Below are 15,068 nucleotides of genomic sequence, written 5' to 3' on the forward strand. Positions count from 1 at the left end.
AATATCATCATACATTCCTCAAACTTACCTCCTGCTACCCCAAACTTATTCTGTGTATCCAGTCCCATGTTTTTATTTTATGAAAGGGCAGGCATTGGAAGCTCTTGAGTCTAGATGCATATATCTCCACAAAGCCCTGAAGAGGATTCTTCAAGGCTGTTGAGAATCTGGTTTACCCTGCATGAGTCCCAGTGACCCAGGATACATTTCTCCTGGCAGTTAAACTTGAGTCCAGAAGCTGTATTGGCAGAAAGGTACCTTGCTACCTATAACCACCGTGTTCTACCTGTCAAGAGCATCTGAGTATCAGGGAGAGGACTTTGCATGTGTGGAGTTTGAAATGGAAAACATTAGCAGAATAGTGGGTAATGTCGGATATTTAAAGTATCCAGTAGAATATGAAGGGGTCCTTGACCAACTTCTGGCTGGTGAGTGTCTCAGAGTTGTGACTGCTGCTCTAAGAAGCTGGGAGCCCAGCCTTTTCCCTAATCTGCCGTTGTCAGCAAGATATGAGTAGAAAAAGTTAGAATTCCAACATTTGATTACTGTGTTGAAACAGTAGATCTGTAAGTTTGATCTCCCTTTTGTTTCCGTTTGAAACTGGCATTCTGCAGAACAACAACAAAAACTCAGAGGAATCGTCCCGTTTACTTTTAATTGATGACTTCCAATAGAGAATGTATTAATGGGGGCGGTAAAGCTGGAGATTTTAGCTTCACCTAATGGCCATGAGGAGAATCACATTTTGGATCTAGAGTGGCGGTATGCCAGCATTAGGGTGCAAGGACAATGTGCTCTCTGGTGCTAACTAAGCCCTACTTGGACATGTCAGGAGAGACCAGTCGCCGTGGGACATCACGCTTGTTAAAACAGAGGGGCAGCAGAATGGGAAGGCCCTCAACAAGCTGCAGGACACAGTGGCTGCACATGTTCAGACATCGGAACCATTGCGAGGGTGGTGCCGCACCACACAGTGCTTTCACTCTCTTGTGCATAAGATCACTATGAGTTGGAACTGACTGGATGGTGCCTGGCAACAACAAACCCCTGATCTAAAACGTACGGAGCCTCTGCTTGTCACAAATACAGCCCACTCAGTAGTGCCTTGTGTTGGGCAGGGTTCTCTAGAGAGACAAACCAGATTGCTAGTAATTATATATAAATATATTTATAAAGAGAGATATATAATTCAAGAAATAAACCGTTAAATAATATACAGATAGATAATATAAGAAATTAACAGTTAAATTATAAAGCAGTGAGACACTAGCAGTCCTTTAAGGCTTGAGAGCCGCCAGTTGCCAGTCCCTTTCTGTAGAGAGAGCTGGGCTATATATACCCAGGCAGCAAACAGCAAGGCAGGTCCCCAACTGTCATCAACTGTCGGTCCCCAGTTCCAGAGATGACCATTCCAATCGTGTGGGCTTAAAGGGACCTCAACTTACAGCGACACAGTCCACAGGCGAGGCATCCCCCAGGTAGTGTACCCCTTTAAACTGAGGCACAGAACTACCAAGGTGAGGCTCACCAAGCCATTTATCCCTCTGCCCTTCAGTTAATCCTACTTGTGTTTATCGGCCAGGCTGGCACAATAAACTATAGCATGCCTCAAAAGACAGACGCCTGTTTCCGAAAACTCCATGGGCACACCGTGAACTGCAATGGACTCAATGACAACCAGTAAGTTTTAAGACATAATAACTTACTGCAGAGGAAGGACCTTGGGCCTCTACTCAAACACTCCCTCAATGCATGAATACCTTCTTTTATTAAATTGGAACTCTATGATGCTCACTCTCCCGACACAACGGCTGGAGCCAAAGTGGGTGAACAAGTAAATGTGGTGAAGAAAGCTGATGGTGCCCGGCTATCAAAAGAGATAGTGACTGGGGTCTTAAAGGCTTGAAGATAAACAAGCGGCCATCTAGCTCAGAAGCAACAAAGTCCACATGGAAGAACACACCAGCCTGTGTGATCGAGTGGTCCCAAAGGGATCAGTTACCAGGCATCAAAGAACAAAAAATCATATCATTGACTGCACACCTCCATGATAGGATCGCTGAAGACAAATGGGTGCATAAGCAAATGTGGTGAAGAAAGCTGATGGTGCCCGGCTATCAAAAGAGATAGTGTCTGGGGTCTTAAAGGCTTGAAGGTGAACAAGTGGCCATCTAGCTCAGAAGCAAATAAGCCCACATGGAAGAAGCACACCGGCCAGTGCGATCACGAGGTGCCAAGGGACCAGGTATAAGGCATCATGCAAAAAAAAAAGATAAGTGTGTGTATGTATGTGTATATGTGTGTATATGTACATATGTATATATATACCATATTAAGTGAAGGGGGAAGTGCAGAGTGGAGACCCAAGGCCCAAGTGTCGGCCAATGGAGATCCCCTCATAGAGGGGTTTAGGAGAGGAGATGGGTTAATTAGGGTGTGAGGTAGTATCGATGAAGAACACAGCTTTCCCCCAGATCCTGGATGCTTCCTCCCCCCAACTACCATGATCCGAATTCTACCTTGCAGGGCTGGATAGGACAGAGGCTGTACACTGGTACATATGAGGGCTGGAGGTACAGGGAATCCAGGGTGGATGATACCTTCAGGACCAAGGGTGTGAGGGACGATGCTGGGAGAGTGGAGGGTGAGTGGGTTGGAAAGGGGGAACTGATTACAAGGATCCACATGTGACCTCTTCCCTGGGAGAGGGACAGCAGAGAAGGGGGGAAGGGAGACTCCGGATAGGGCAAGATATGACAAAATAACGACGTATAAATTACCAAGGGCACATGAGGGAGGGGGGAAAGGGGAGGGAGGGGAAAAAAAAAAGAGGACCTGATGCAAGGGGCTTAAGTGGAGAGCAAATGCCTTGAGAATGATTGGGGCAGGGAATGTATGGACGTGCTTTATACAATTGATGTATGTATATGTATGGATGGTGATAAGAGTTGTATGAGTCCCTAATAAAATGTAAAAAAAGAAAAGAGGAGAAAAAAATGATTAGGGCAAAGACTACAGATGTGCTTTATACAATTGATGTATGTATATGTATGAACTGTGATAAGAATTGTATGAGCCCCAATGAATTGTTTTAAAAAAATAAAAGAAAAGAAAAAAAATAACTTACTGCAAAAATTAAGCCACAGGTCAACTCTTCAGAGAATTGGCAACATTAGAGAACTGAGTCAGTACAAACGCTGGCCACTGAAGCCTAGGAGAGAGAATCAGTGGGAATGGACGTTAGAGGATGATGCTGAGGTGGTGTGACCAGCTGGAAGGCTGGCCGGCTGTGCTCTGAGTTCGTCTCTTCCCTGTCTTTCTCAGGCCTGCGCTTTAAAAAACCCCTCTATGTCTTACTTACAGAGCCTTGGTGGTACACCGGGGTTGAATTGCTAACAAAAAGGTCAGCAGTTTGAAACCAGCCACTCCACAAGAGGTGAGGCTTTCTGCTCCCACCACCTCAGAAACCCCCAGGAGTAGTTCGACTCTACAGGGTCGCAGTAAGTCAGAATTGACTCGATGGCAGTGGGTTTGTTTGCTCGGGGTTTGCTAGTCTGAACAGCATACCTGTGAGGAAGGCACCTCAAGAACAAGACTCTTAGGTGCCAGTCGTTAGACACCTACTAACAGCTGTATAACCATGCTTCTCAGGGAATCTGAGGACTTCTTTCTCAGGAGACAAGTTCCTCAGTGGTATTCGAAGAATACAAAAAGTTCAAGAAAAATGTTTTATGAAAAAACCTTCATATATTAAAAAATTTGGTGCCAAAATAAACACACCATGTGTTACAGTGTCTGAACAGATGTAGTTTGAGGCAATAAGAAGACTATAAATGCCTCTGACACACTCGACAACATGCTTGCATTCACATGTTTTACATCAGCCAAGGCTGTGTGTGGTGCAAATGTGCTTGACTGCTAATCAAAAGGCTCGACGTTTGAATATGCCCAGGGGCACCTGGGAAGAGAAACCTGGTGATCTGAAAGGTCAGCCATTAAAAACACTCGGCTAGTTCGTCTCTTACTCACACGGAGTCCACATGAGTTAGAATCAATTCAATGGCAACTGGTTAATATCCAATTGAAGTAAAATGCAGACCACATTTTTTAAAGTAGCAAGGAATAGGAATAATCATTTTTAACAACAATTTTTCATCGAAGCAATATAAAAATTATTGAGCCATGTTACATTTTTTTGGTTCTGTGTTTGGAATCTAGTACTTTAGTTACATCGCACCCTTATTTAGACTATTCACATTTGCACATGCTCAGTGGACACATGTCACCTGGGCGTGTTAGGGGTATCTGTTCTTGGGCAGGTGAGCTGCTTTGGCAAAAGTCGTCTTCTGCTTCAGGGTGAACATGTGACTGGATGGCGATGAAGCTGGGACGTCTGGAGTAATCCTCAGATGAGTTCCTCAGTAGCCGCCCCAGCAGCTTATGTTTGATCTCCGTGTGTCTGACTCCTTTGTCTCTGAGCTGGATGAGAATGCAAGATGGTAGGAAGCTATTATTTAATGACACTTTAACAACCTCAGGAGCTCTTGTGTACTGGTTATGTGTTCAGTTGCTAGCCACAAGGTCAACAGTTTGAAACCATCAGCCTCAATGTGGGAGACAGCTTAGTCTCAGAAACTCACAGGGACAATTCTGTCCTGCCTTATCAGGTCACCACGCATCGCAATGGACTCAGTGGCAGTGAGTTTGGTTTTTGGCTTGTCAACAGCCTAAGGAAATATCTATTGCTGGGAGTTATCAAAAGATCATTTCCTGTCACGATCTCACCTCTTGATTGGGCATTAAAAACAGTTGCTGGCAAGTTGATTCTGACTCGTGGGACCCAATCTACTTGAGCACAGCTGTGAGCCGTGGATTCTCCATGACTAGAACCTCTCGGAAGTAGATGGCAAGGAACGCAAGGCCCCCGGGTGGATTTGAACTGCCGTCATCTCTGTTAGTAACTGAGCACTGGCAGCACTGCTGGTCGCCTCCTAGTCCATCATGCCTCTGAAGGGAAGACACTTTATGAGAGCTGGAACATGCTGAAGAGTTAAGGGTGTCATCAATGGGTGTTCTCAAGGGAAACCCCTGGAGCTCCCTCAGCACCGCAAAACCACATGTAAAACAATGAGACCACAGCCATGATGGTGGCAGTGGAGGCCCTGGGGCTCATCACTTCCCTACTGATTCTTTCGTAAATGTAGTGGCATCTGTTACAGCTACGTGTATGCTTGACTGTGTTTCTCAGTTGGAAGATCACCCTATATCACCCCTTGGCTGACATGCAATGATTGGTCTAGCTGACATCCTTTGATACACCTGTTAAATTGATTTACTAATAGCAGTGTCCCCCTCCACTTTTACTATAAATGTTGAGGTTTTACCCTTTCAATTACTTTAATACCCCAATGACATCACTAGGGGGTATGGGTATAGTGCTCATCAGAGGGGATTTCGAGAAAACGCGCAATATTTCAGCAAATATTTTTAAATAAAAGATTCCTGAAGTTATTTATAGGAACAAAAACTTTTCTTAAAAGCCCAGCTTATAAGTATCAGTATACCCTCCCAGGCTCAAATTTGAGGCTAATTTCACTTTTTTCTTAGGTCAGACCTGTCAATTCCAATTACAATTACTCAATTACAACCATGTGGTTTCATCTATGCCACTACTAACGCCCACTTTTGTTTTCATTGCTCCTGGTGTTCTAGTTACAGTGGTGTCGTAATTAGTATTTAGGAACCTATATCAATAACTTTTGAGAATGAAGTATTTAGAAAAGGGAAGCCTTCTCAGATACTAATAATATAGTAACTGAAAGATTTTATTAAACAATTTTGTTAGTATTCATATAACAAGAAATACTACATTTAAGCAATTTACAACTATTCTTACGTTTTAAAATTAAAATTAATTAAACTTTACTAAGGATTCTGTGTGATCTCATAGGGAGGAGATGGGAGTGTGACACCAGAATTATGGCACTAGGTGACGCCAAACCCAATGATGCCATTGAAATATCCCGCTGGCCCGTCTGTCCGGGAGCAGGTCCAGTGTATCCGCCTCGGCGTCCGAAGCCTTGTGGGAACCGTAGTTTTCCGAGGGTGGTTTTTGCGCACGCGCTCTGCTATCCTTGCGTCCTGGGAACGCGACCAGTTTCGCGCCCAAGGTGAGATCTTAGTGGTCCAGGTTTGGAGGGACCTGCGGCCCGAGGAGGGGACTGGGACAAAGGGAAGGCGTGCTTAGCGCGGCGACGGGAGGGTGCAGCCGAAGTGGCGTTGTTGCGAACCGCGCGTGCCCGCCGCGGCCACGGTCCCCAGGCCGGCCTGGAACGGGAGCTGGCGCCGGCGCCGCCGTGGACACGACGCGGCCGGGGAGCGGGCAGTGGCCAGGCGAGGTCAGGTCGGGATCGCCCGGCCCCGCCCGTGCCCCGTCCGGGTGGTCCGGTTTGGTTGCAAGGGGCCGCGCGCGTTCCTGAGTGCGAACCCGAGCCTGACCTGGACTGGGGGGCTGCTGATGTGCTCCCCAAGCCTTCGGGACTGGACGGCGTACCTTCCAACCCCCGCGCCTCCTTGCTAATTCAGAGCTAACCGCACTGAATCCAGAGTGCCGTCCACGCTCCTTCCTCGCGCCCTTCCCATCCGGGCAGTCGTGGCCGGCCAGGGCCTGCTTCGCATCTCCTGCGCTGCTTGCCAACACCAGCCAGACCCCTTTGTTTTTAGCTTGGCATTTCCATTAGTCTGCAAATGTTTCTTGAGTGCCAAAAATACCCAATTAGCGATCTTACTGTGAGGAATGCACAATTTGGCTTCCAGGATTCATCATCATCTTGAGGAGATAATGCAAAGACACATATCACGATCATAGAGGCTAGCATAAACCAGGTGATGGAGTCAGAAATAGGATTTTTCAAGGAAGATTTTAAAGAACAAGCCAAACCCACTGCCAGTGAGTTGATTCTGCCTCAGAGTGGCCCCACGAAGGGCTCAGACGCTGTCTGTCTGTCAGAGCCCGTGGCCTCAACTTTCTGCGGATGGTTGGCCGGTAGCAGTGCCCCTGGGGATCTCTGAAGATGACATGACTGATTATTAAGTGATTTTACAGAATCGAGAGTGAATTGGAAGAGAGTTCATAGCCTGGAAGAAGAACTTTTTCTCAGGAAATTTGCTCATGAAGCTTACCTTGAACTATCCATAGCTTATTTTCACGCATTGGTAGGCATCTTAGATTAATAACGTTTCATTTTCCCGCCACACTGCTGATTGGTTTTTCCTGCTGCTCAGATGGCATGACAGAATATGTCTGTGCAGGGCTTCCAAGTTCACACGACTCAGGCGCAGACTGGCAGGAAAAACACGGACTTCTTTTTCATGGTTCCCCTAACCAAAAATACCAGAATGACTCTCACTGGGTCAGGTGCCAGCCAGCTGTGGCCAGAGATTGGAGTCAGTTTTCACTAGTGTGGGGGTGGAGGGAGAGGGAAGGAAGTATTAGGGACAGAACACTAGCTGCTGCTTTGCTGTGTATTTTGTACCTTGAAATACTACTATTTAAGGAAACCATGTAGTGACCCGGACTGACCACAGTCCCCTTCTTAAGGAAACTGCTCCTACCTCCCCCACCCCCATGGTTCTTTATTTCAAAAAGCATACTTGTCAATTTGTAGTATCAAAATTCATATACTATTGGTTTTTTCCTCTCCCAGTTGGCCCCAAACGAGACTACGCCAAAGCAGAGTGCACTTTAAGCTAATAAACTGCCGGACACACACCTAACCTACCTCACAGCAACCTCACCCAGACGGGGAGCAGGGTGGGGCGAGGACTTTTAAAAAGTTCAGCCCACCGCCAGCCTACAGACTATGGAGTGAACTCACAGGTAGAAGCAAAGTTTCAAAATGATAACTCTTTTGGACATAATGATTTCACTCCCCAGCACTGACATACGAGCACTTTGAAGGACAGCAGCTCAGACCCCGAACAGGGTGGTGAGATGACCTTGTGTGGCGACCACAGTGGCAAGTCCTTAGTCTCCTGGTGGCATGCTGGGCTGCTCAGAACCAGCCCTCTGAGGGAGAAGGGCGGGGCTTGCTTCTGTAAAGAGCAGAGTCTAGGAAGCTCACAGGGGCAGTGTCACCTTGTCGTAGGGTGTCACTATGAATTGGAATCGACTGGATGACAGAGAATTTTTTTAAGTTTTGCCTGTTAAAAGAGAGGGCAGTAGAGCAAATAAGTGGGGGTGCCAACAGAGGGGCACACTGAGTCATTGGGAAGGGAGCAGAGAAAAGATGGGCCAGAGAAGGGGCCCCAGGCATACTAATTGGTCACTTCTGATAGTATAAAATGAAAAGCACCTTGCTCCAAGATATTGTAAATCTGAAAACTTAAACAGGACTTTTATTATTTTAGCTAACGCCTGGAATCACTTTTCTGGTCTGGTTGATGCTCTAAGGATTCCCACAGTGGAGTCTTTTCCTTGGCTATGCCAGGCTCTCAGTAAGCCAGGAGACCTGGTCCTTAGACTCTCAATAAGCCAGGAGACATTGGACTGTGATTTGAAAGGTCGGCAGTTCAAAATCACCAACCACTCCTTAGGAGTGAGACGAGTCTTTCTATTCCTGTAATCAGTTGATGTGTCGGAAACCCCCGTGCAGTCGCCATGCGGCAGCATGGAGTGAGAAGGCAGGCTCATACTTCGCTCCGTCCTCTAGGGAGGACAATATGCATTAGGCTGAAAATTAACTTCCAAACCTAAGGAAGAGATTGCTGCTTCAGGGCTGTGACAGTATTTGGAATGTTTTCCATGCGGTTGCTGCCACAACACAAGGTAGTTGCAAATTGTGTACAGCACAAGCTTTTTAAAACACTTGCACGGGGCTCACGTCTCCTTAAATGTTCCCCAGAGTGCTCAGCCTCTAGCCTAGCTGTAACCTGGGGGAGGACCGAGACCATGAGAAAACAAACAACAAACAGACTCACTGCCATCGAGTTGATTCCTTCCCATAACGACTCTACTGGACAGGGTGGACCTACCCCTGTGGGTTTGCAAGACTGTAACTCTATCGCAGAAGAAAGCCAGTGTTTGTCCCAAGAGGTGGTGGTTTTGAACTGCGGAGCTTCTGTTAGCAGCCCAGCACATAATCACTGTTCCCCAGGGCTCCTCAAAGACAGTTACTCCAAACTCTAAAGCCAAACTCACCACCACTGACGCAGCAGCCCTATTGGACAGGGTGGAACTGTTTCGAGCAGTAGAAAGCCCTGTCTTTCTACCTTACAGCAGCCGGTGTTTCCAACTACCGACTTTATGGTTAGCAGCCTTATGTGACACCACTATGCCAGTTAGGAAAGTGGGGGATAGATATAGTTTTTGGGGTGGGTAGCTGGAGAAAGCAGCCTTCCAGCTAAAGATCAGTCTGTTTAAAGGTCAGCTTCAGACAGCCTGGCCTCAGGGGGAGGAGGAGGAGGGCACTGGGCGGGCCTGGGGTGCTCTGCTTCTCATTCCAGTCCTGCAGGATCTGGTCCAACCTCCTTTGCGTGCAAAGGTGCTCCTTGGTGCTTTTCCGTTTCTCTTCCAAATCAATGGTCGCTTCCAGCTTGGCTACCAATCTCAGCAAACTCAGCCCGGGTCTCTGTCTCCATGAGTTTATCAGCACACGTCTTTCTCTCTCCCTCATATTTGCCTGCTTTTTGAGAGTACTTTGCTTCAGCAGCTTCAGCAGCCTGAGCTGCTCACTTATCTCTCCGCCAGCCCAGCCCCCTCCACAGTGTGTTCCAACCTCCCTTCCATATCACTAACTTAGAAGCCTCCTCCTCATACTCCCGGTCTGCCTTTTCTGTAATTTGCTTGGTTTCCTTGAGTTGGATTTCCTAGAGCTCCGTCTTTTAAGTCACAGATTTCAAGAACCTTCATGTCTCTTTCGCTCCCTGTAAGATAATGTAGAGACGGGCTCTTATCTTTCAAATGAAAGGGCACGATCTGCAAGGAAAAACACATATAAAAGAGACAGACAAAAATTAGGGGCCCCTGTAGTATAGACACTCCCAGGACCCAGGGCTTTTTTAGGGTCAGGCTTAAATGCTTGCCTTGCATGTAGCCTCCAACACATGACAGGTTTAAACAGAAGAACCGTTTACAATTCTTTGAGTAGACAAAGGAACATTGACATTTCAGCCAAGTGATTCACAGCGGGAGAGGGGGGCCTGGGGATGAGAATGGGAACGCGAAGAAACTGATAGATTTGCAGGTGACTGCTTTCAGCAGCTTTTGCCAGGGACCAGGAGGCAAAGTGGAGACACAGGCCAGCACCTGCTTCCATCAGCTCCCCAGGATGAGCTGTCAGCGTCCTGCCATGGCCTTGAGCCATGAACGGTGGTGGTTCTGTTCCATTTGCCTAAAGAACAAACAGCGTTTCCGCAAACTAGCCACCAGCATCTTTCTCTGCTTCCTCCAGCTATTGCAGGGCAGTGGCCAGGCAGACCTGACTTGGTCCAACAACTTTCAACCAGCTGGATCTGAAGGTCCGAGGCCACCTTAGCCTCAGCCTGTTCCTGGGCCTGTCTTCCCCTCCACTTCCTGCTGGAGGTCTTGATAACCTCTCCCCAGCATCACTGGCCTGCTGCTGTAGAGCCTCAATCTTGCGTCACCCCCTCGGTGGTGGCAATCCTGGCCATAGTACCCGCCCAGCTTTTGCTCAGACGCCAGTTCTGCCTCCTGCTGAGCATGACAGCCACTTCTCCTTAACGGACTGCTCCTGTTCAGGATCCTCTGCCACAGCAGATTGACACGAGATGGAAACGATCCAAAGTCACTGGCTTCTTAATGGCTAAAACCCCATGACTCGAGAACTCCAGGTAGGAGACAGAGACCATGATAAACTGATAGTGGACAATGGGCCAACAAGCCCAGGAGAAGGGAAGGTTAGAGACCTCAGTGAGTCTGGTCTGTGCCGAGGAGAATAAAGCATGCTACTCCAGAAGGATGGAGAAATGCAAGACCCATGTAGCTCTTGACAACCGGAAAAAGTAGTCTTGGTTCAAGCCCAGTTCTCATGTTGCCATTCTCCAGGCATATGTCAGGTGCCCTGCAGACACGTGCATGCACACACACACGCACACACATGCACAGAGCAGAAGTAAAATTTTGCCGGAGCCATTTAAAATATTTATGGTGACATATGCATATTCTCTGTCTAGAGATCTCAAGGAGCAATACAGTAAAGATGTGCAGCACTATCCGTCCACACAGAGATATGCAAGTATATGGCCCAAAGAAATACACTCTGGCTGGTAGTTGTCATGGATTGAATCGTGGCCCCAAAAACCATGTATCAACTTGGCCAGGCCATGATTCTCATTGGTTGGAAAGTTCTATACTGATGCAACTTGGTGTTTATGTAATGATGCAATCACCCCCTCTGAGTGATCCGACAATCAGGTATTAGGGGATTAAGGTGGGATGTTTACTAAGGAAATAGCCTTGATCTGGTGTAAGGATTTTCCTGGGCGGTAGGGATACCAGCATCTCTCTTTATCTTTTTATCATACATGAGATAAAAGGAAAGAGAAGCAAGTAGCAAGAGGGAGAAGGGCCTCGTTACCACCAAGAAAGAAGATCCACGCACAGGGTACTACTGCCTCTGGACCTGGGATACCTGCACCAAGCAGCTCCTAGACTCCAGGGAAGAGAGATACTAAGACACTGACATCGCCCCAGGATGCTGAGCCCACAGATGGTGAAAGGAGACAAAGACCTCCACCAGAGCCAACGGAGAAAGCCTTTCCCGAGAGTTGGTGCCCTGGATTCAGACCTCGACCCTCCTAAACTACAAGAGAATAAATTTGCATCTGTTAAAGACATCCGCTTTTGGTATTTCTGTTATGGCAGCACTTAGAGCACCAAGGCACAATCACAGCCACGGCTGGAATCCCGAATGTCGTGCCAGGTGGCATTGGGTGCCATAGCTGCCCACACAGAGCAGCCTCGGTGGACACTGCTGGCCTCCTTTCTCCTCATTCCTTTCCCTTATTCTTTCTACCCCTTTACCCTCTTCCTTGGCCTTGGAAGAAGTACAGCCAGGACGCTTCTCAGAAGTGAGGATGATGCGCCTTTGTCTTGTGTCCTCAGACCAGCCCTCGGAAAGGAGCACTGCGCTTGGTAAGGTCGAGGGTCAGCGAGAAAAGAAGACCCTCAACAAAGTGGACCGACACAGTGGCTGCAACCACGGGCTCAATCAAAGCAATTGTAAGGACGGTGCAGGACAACGCAGTATTTTATTCTGCTGTCCTTAGGGCCACCGTGAGCCGGAACTGACTCCATGGCACTTAACCACAACACTGGCGCTGACTCTCACAATGCTGGAATCAACTAGATGCCAGTGGGTTTGGTTTTAGGAGTATGGGGACCTGTTCTTCTCAAACCGTAGTTCAGACCGAAGCTCATTGCCATCAAGTCAATTCTGGCTCACAAGAACCCTATAAGACAGGGTAGAACTGCCCCTGTGAAGCGCCGAGCCTGTACCTCTTCCAGGCTGCTGACTGTCATCAGTGTGCTAGCGAGCTGAAGGATAGAGCCCTCGTAGACATCACTGGTGTCAAGCTGCCTGCTGCATTTTCCTGTGGAGTCTATTCTTACCTTCGCACCCTCAGTGTGAGCCTCCCTTGACGGGCGCTGGCTGGAGTGTCCTCCTGGAGCTCTCTTCTTGGGCACACACGCCATCTATTTACTGTGACTGGGCTATGATTGGCCTTGTAGACCATTAGCCCTTTGAAGAAAGTGTCAGCCTGAGCATTCTCCCGCTCACCTCCTGAGTTTCAAGTTCAGTGGGTGACAGCCATTGCTTTTATTGCCAGTGTATGCGTGATTACCCCAGAGTGCACTGCCGATCGCACTGGTAAAATGGAGTAAACGTTACCCGTGGGGTAAGTTATTTGACTTTAGTCATGTTCCAACTTGGGAACGCAATGCTTTTTCCAGGATCTATTAATTAAGCTGGGAGAAAAAGTGAAGCAATATCTATAATGTGCACCCCCTAGGAAGGGAGGGGCCTGCTCTGCATATTGATATGCTTTGCATACCGTGTGGTTTGGGGCGGAAGGGCTCTTTTACACCCAATAAAGGGACAGTTGTGGTTGCCTGGGTCCGATGCCTATAACACGAGACTAGTCTATTTCGTGTTTCCTGCCCTAGCTCATCCACCTCTGGCCTGGACTTTTTCCGGAGTGCACAGAAGAGAGGAAATGGTAACTGTAGCCCTGACAGCTAGATGGCAGGTGAGCTGTTTTTTCTTCAGCCTGGGGCTTCCTCAGCAAGCAGGGATTGAGTGGGTGGAAGACTGGGTCTGTTCCTGTGAAAATGACCCTGTAAAGAACGTTTGCCTTTCACTTTTCTCACCTGGCGGCACACCTGCCGGATCCTTCCTCCGGGATCGCCCTTCTAGAAACCTTGGCCACACGTCACCATCCTGCATTTGCATGGAATGACTAGGTGACAGAGAGTTGAGGCAGATTTATGTGTGGAGTTAAGAGAGAGAGTTAAGGACAGACACCTCTGCCCTTGATAATGAGCCTGGTGGTTCAGATCGCTCTTAAAGGATTTTCATAAGATGTGTTAGGCCGGGTTGACTAGCAAAACAAATCTGGAGACACTCATGTATGTGTAAGAAAGACTTTCTATCAAGAAGTAATTATATAGTAACCGAACATGCCAGGCCAGTTCTAGATCAAGTCCTTAAGACCGATACAGCCCTTAAGTCCAATACTAGTGTGTAAATCCCTCTTTAGACCCACGAAGCCACAGGCAATGATGCAGAATACCGGAGATCACAGGCTCCGGCCGACAGATGTAAAGTCTTGTGGATCCAATGGCGGTGGCTACATCACAGGGCTTGCAGGCTTCAGAGTGACTCAACAGCAGGAAGGTGAAGCCAGAGAGAGAGAGGGAGTTCCCAGAATCCTCCTTATGAGAAGGCCATGCCCACCAGGAGGTACCTTCAGGCTGTGACCTCATTGACAGGCTGGACTCCACCCCTACACTTTTATATCTTCAAGTTGACATGAAGTTATGTAACTATCACATCAGAGGATTCAAATTCTGGTCTGGGCCGAGGCCATCTTCCCATTCAGTGAGGCATCACATCTTTGTCCCCTTCCCAGTTTGGATAATTTGGTTACCTGTTACTCATCATAGGTCTTCCTTTGGCTTGAGAACTACGTTCGTTAGACTGAGATCTCATGGATCCATGGACATTAGAATTGGAAGGGGCTTTAACGATCATTTGACCCAATTCTTTCAGAAAGTCGAGTTGGAAAATTGAGGCTAACAAGAGGCTCAGCCATGGGGATGAGACCATGAACAAGAGTTTCATGCCTCATGTTACAGATCTGTGCCTTTTCCGGAAAGTGTCCAGTGTCCTCAGCTCGACATTCTCAAGACCATTTATTTTCCATTCCATCTGTCTTCCAGTGCTGCAGTCCAAACTTCCCCTCAGGCATCAAAGAAGGAACACAGATGAACAAGAATGTGCTTATCTTTTCAGAAGTCACTGAAGTTTCAGGATGTGGCTGTGACGTTTTCAGAGGATGAGTGGGCTCAGCTGGTCTATACTCAAAGGGAGCTATACAGAGAAGTGATGCTGGAGACCTATAAGGATTGTGTGTCTTTGGGTAAGCATATTTTCTTCAGTGACTCCGTGTCTGCCTTTCTTTCCTCTAGATCCCCAGGAAAGCCAGAAGAGTGGTGGGTGGGTTTATTTGACTTTTGCCATTTACCTTTAATTAAAGCTGTTAGTACTGGGATTTAGTATATGTTTCAAGGAGCTACTTTGAAAATGTATTTAGTTACAGGGTTGCTATAGGTCAGTTTTAAATGATGGCAATGGGTTTGGCCTCTGGTTTTGTTTAGCAATGTTATAATAAAACTCTTTTGCTTATATAAGAGGTAAAATGGATTGCTATAGATTAAAAAGCCAGACCTCAAAGTATACCTAAAAGAACAATAAAAGAGAGAGACAGTATAGAGATGGTGTGCAGATTTTTATAGTAGAAGAAGCCACCAGACTGTTTTTTAAATG

At 47.4% G+C, this 15,068-nt stretch overlaps 1 protein-coding gene across 1 annotated transcript in view; it reads left to right on the forward strand.

Moving 5' to 3' along the window:
* Positions 1–6,133: 6,133 nt before the first annotated feature.
* The window catches only part of ZNF892 (zinc finger protein 892), a 37,776-nt gene continuing 28,841 nt past the window's right edge, over positions 6,134–15,068 (forward strand). The window contains exons 1-3 of the mRNA XM_075562670.1: positions 6,134–6,170; positions 13,187–13,269; positions 14,535–14,661. Of these exons, the coding sequence (XP_075418785.1) occupies positions 13,237–13,269; positions 14,535–14,661 (160 nt within the window). The 5' untranslated portion in view covers positions 6,134–6,170; positions 13,187–13,236. The remainder of the gene's footprint in view (positions 6,171–13,186; positions 13,270–14,534; positions 14,662–15,068) is intronic.

The sequence above is a fragment of the Tenrec ecaudatus genome, chromosome 11 (genome assembly GCF_050624435.1).
Source record: "Tenrec ecaudatus isolate mTenEca1 chromosome 11, mTenEca1.hap1, whole genome shotgun sequence".
In the NCBI taxonomy this organism is placed as follows: domain Eukaryota; kingdom Metazoa; phylum Chordata; class Mammalia; order Afrosoricida; family Tenrecidae; genus Tenrec; species Tenrec ecaudatus.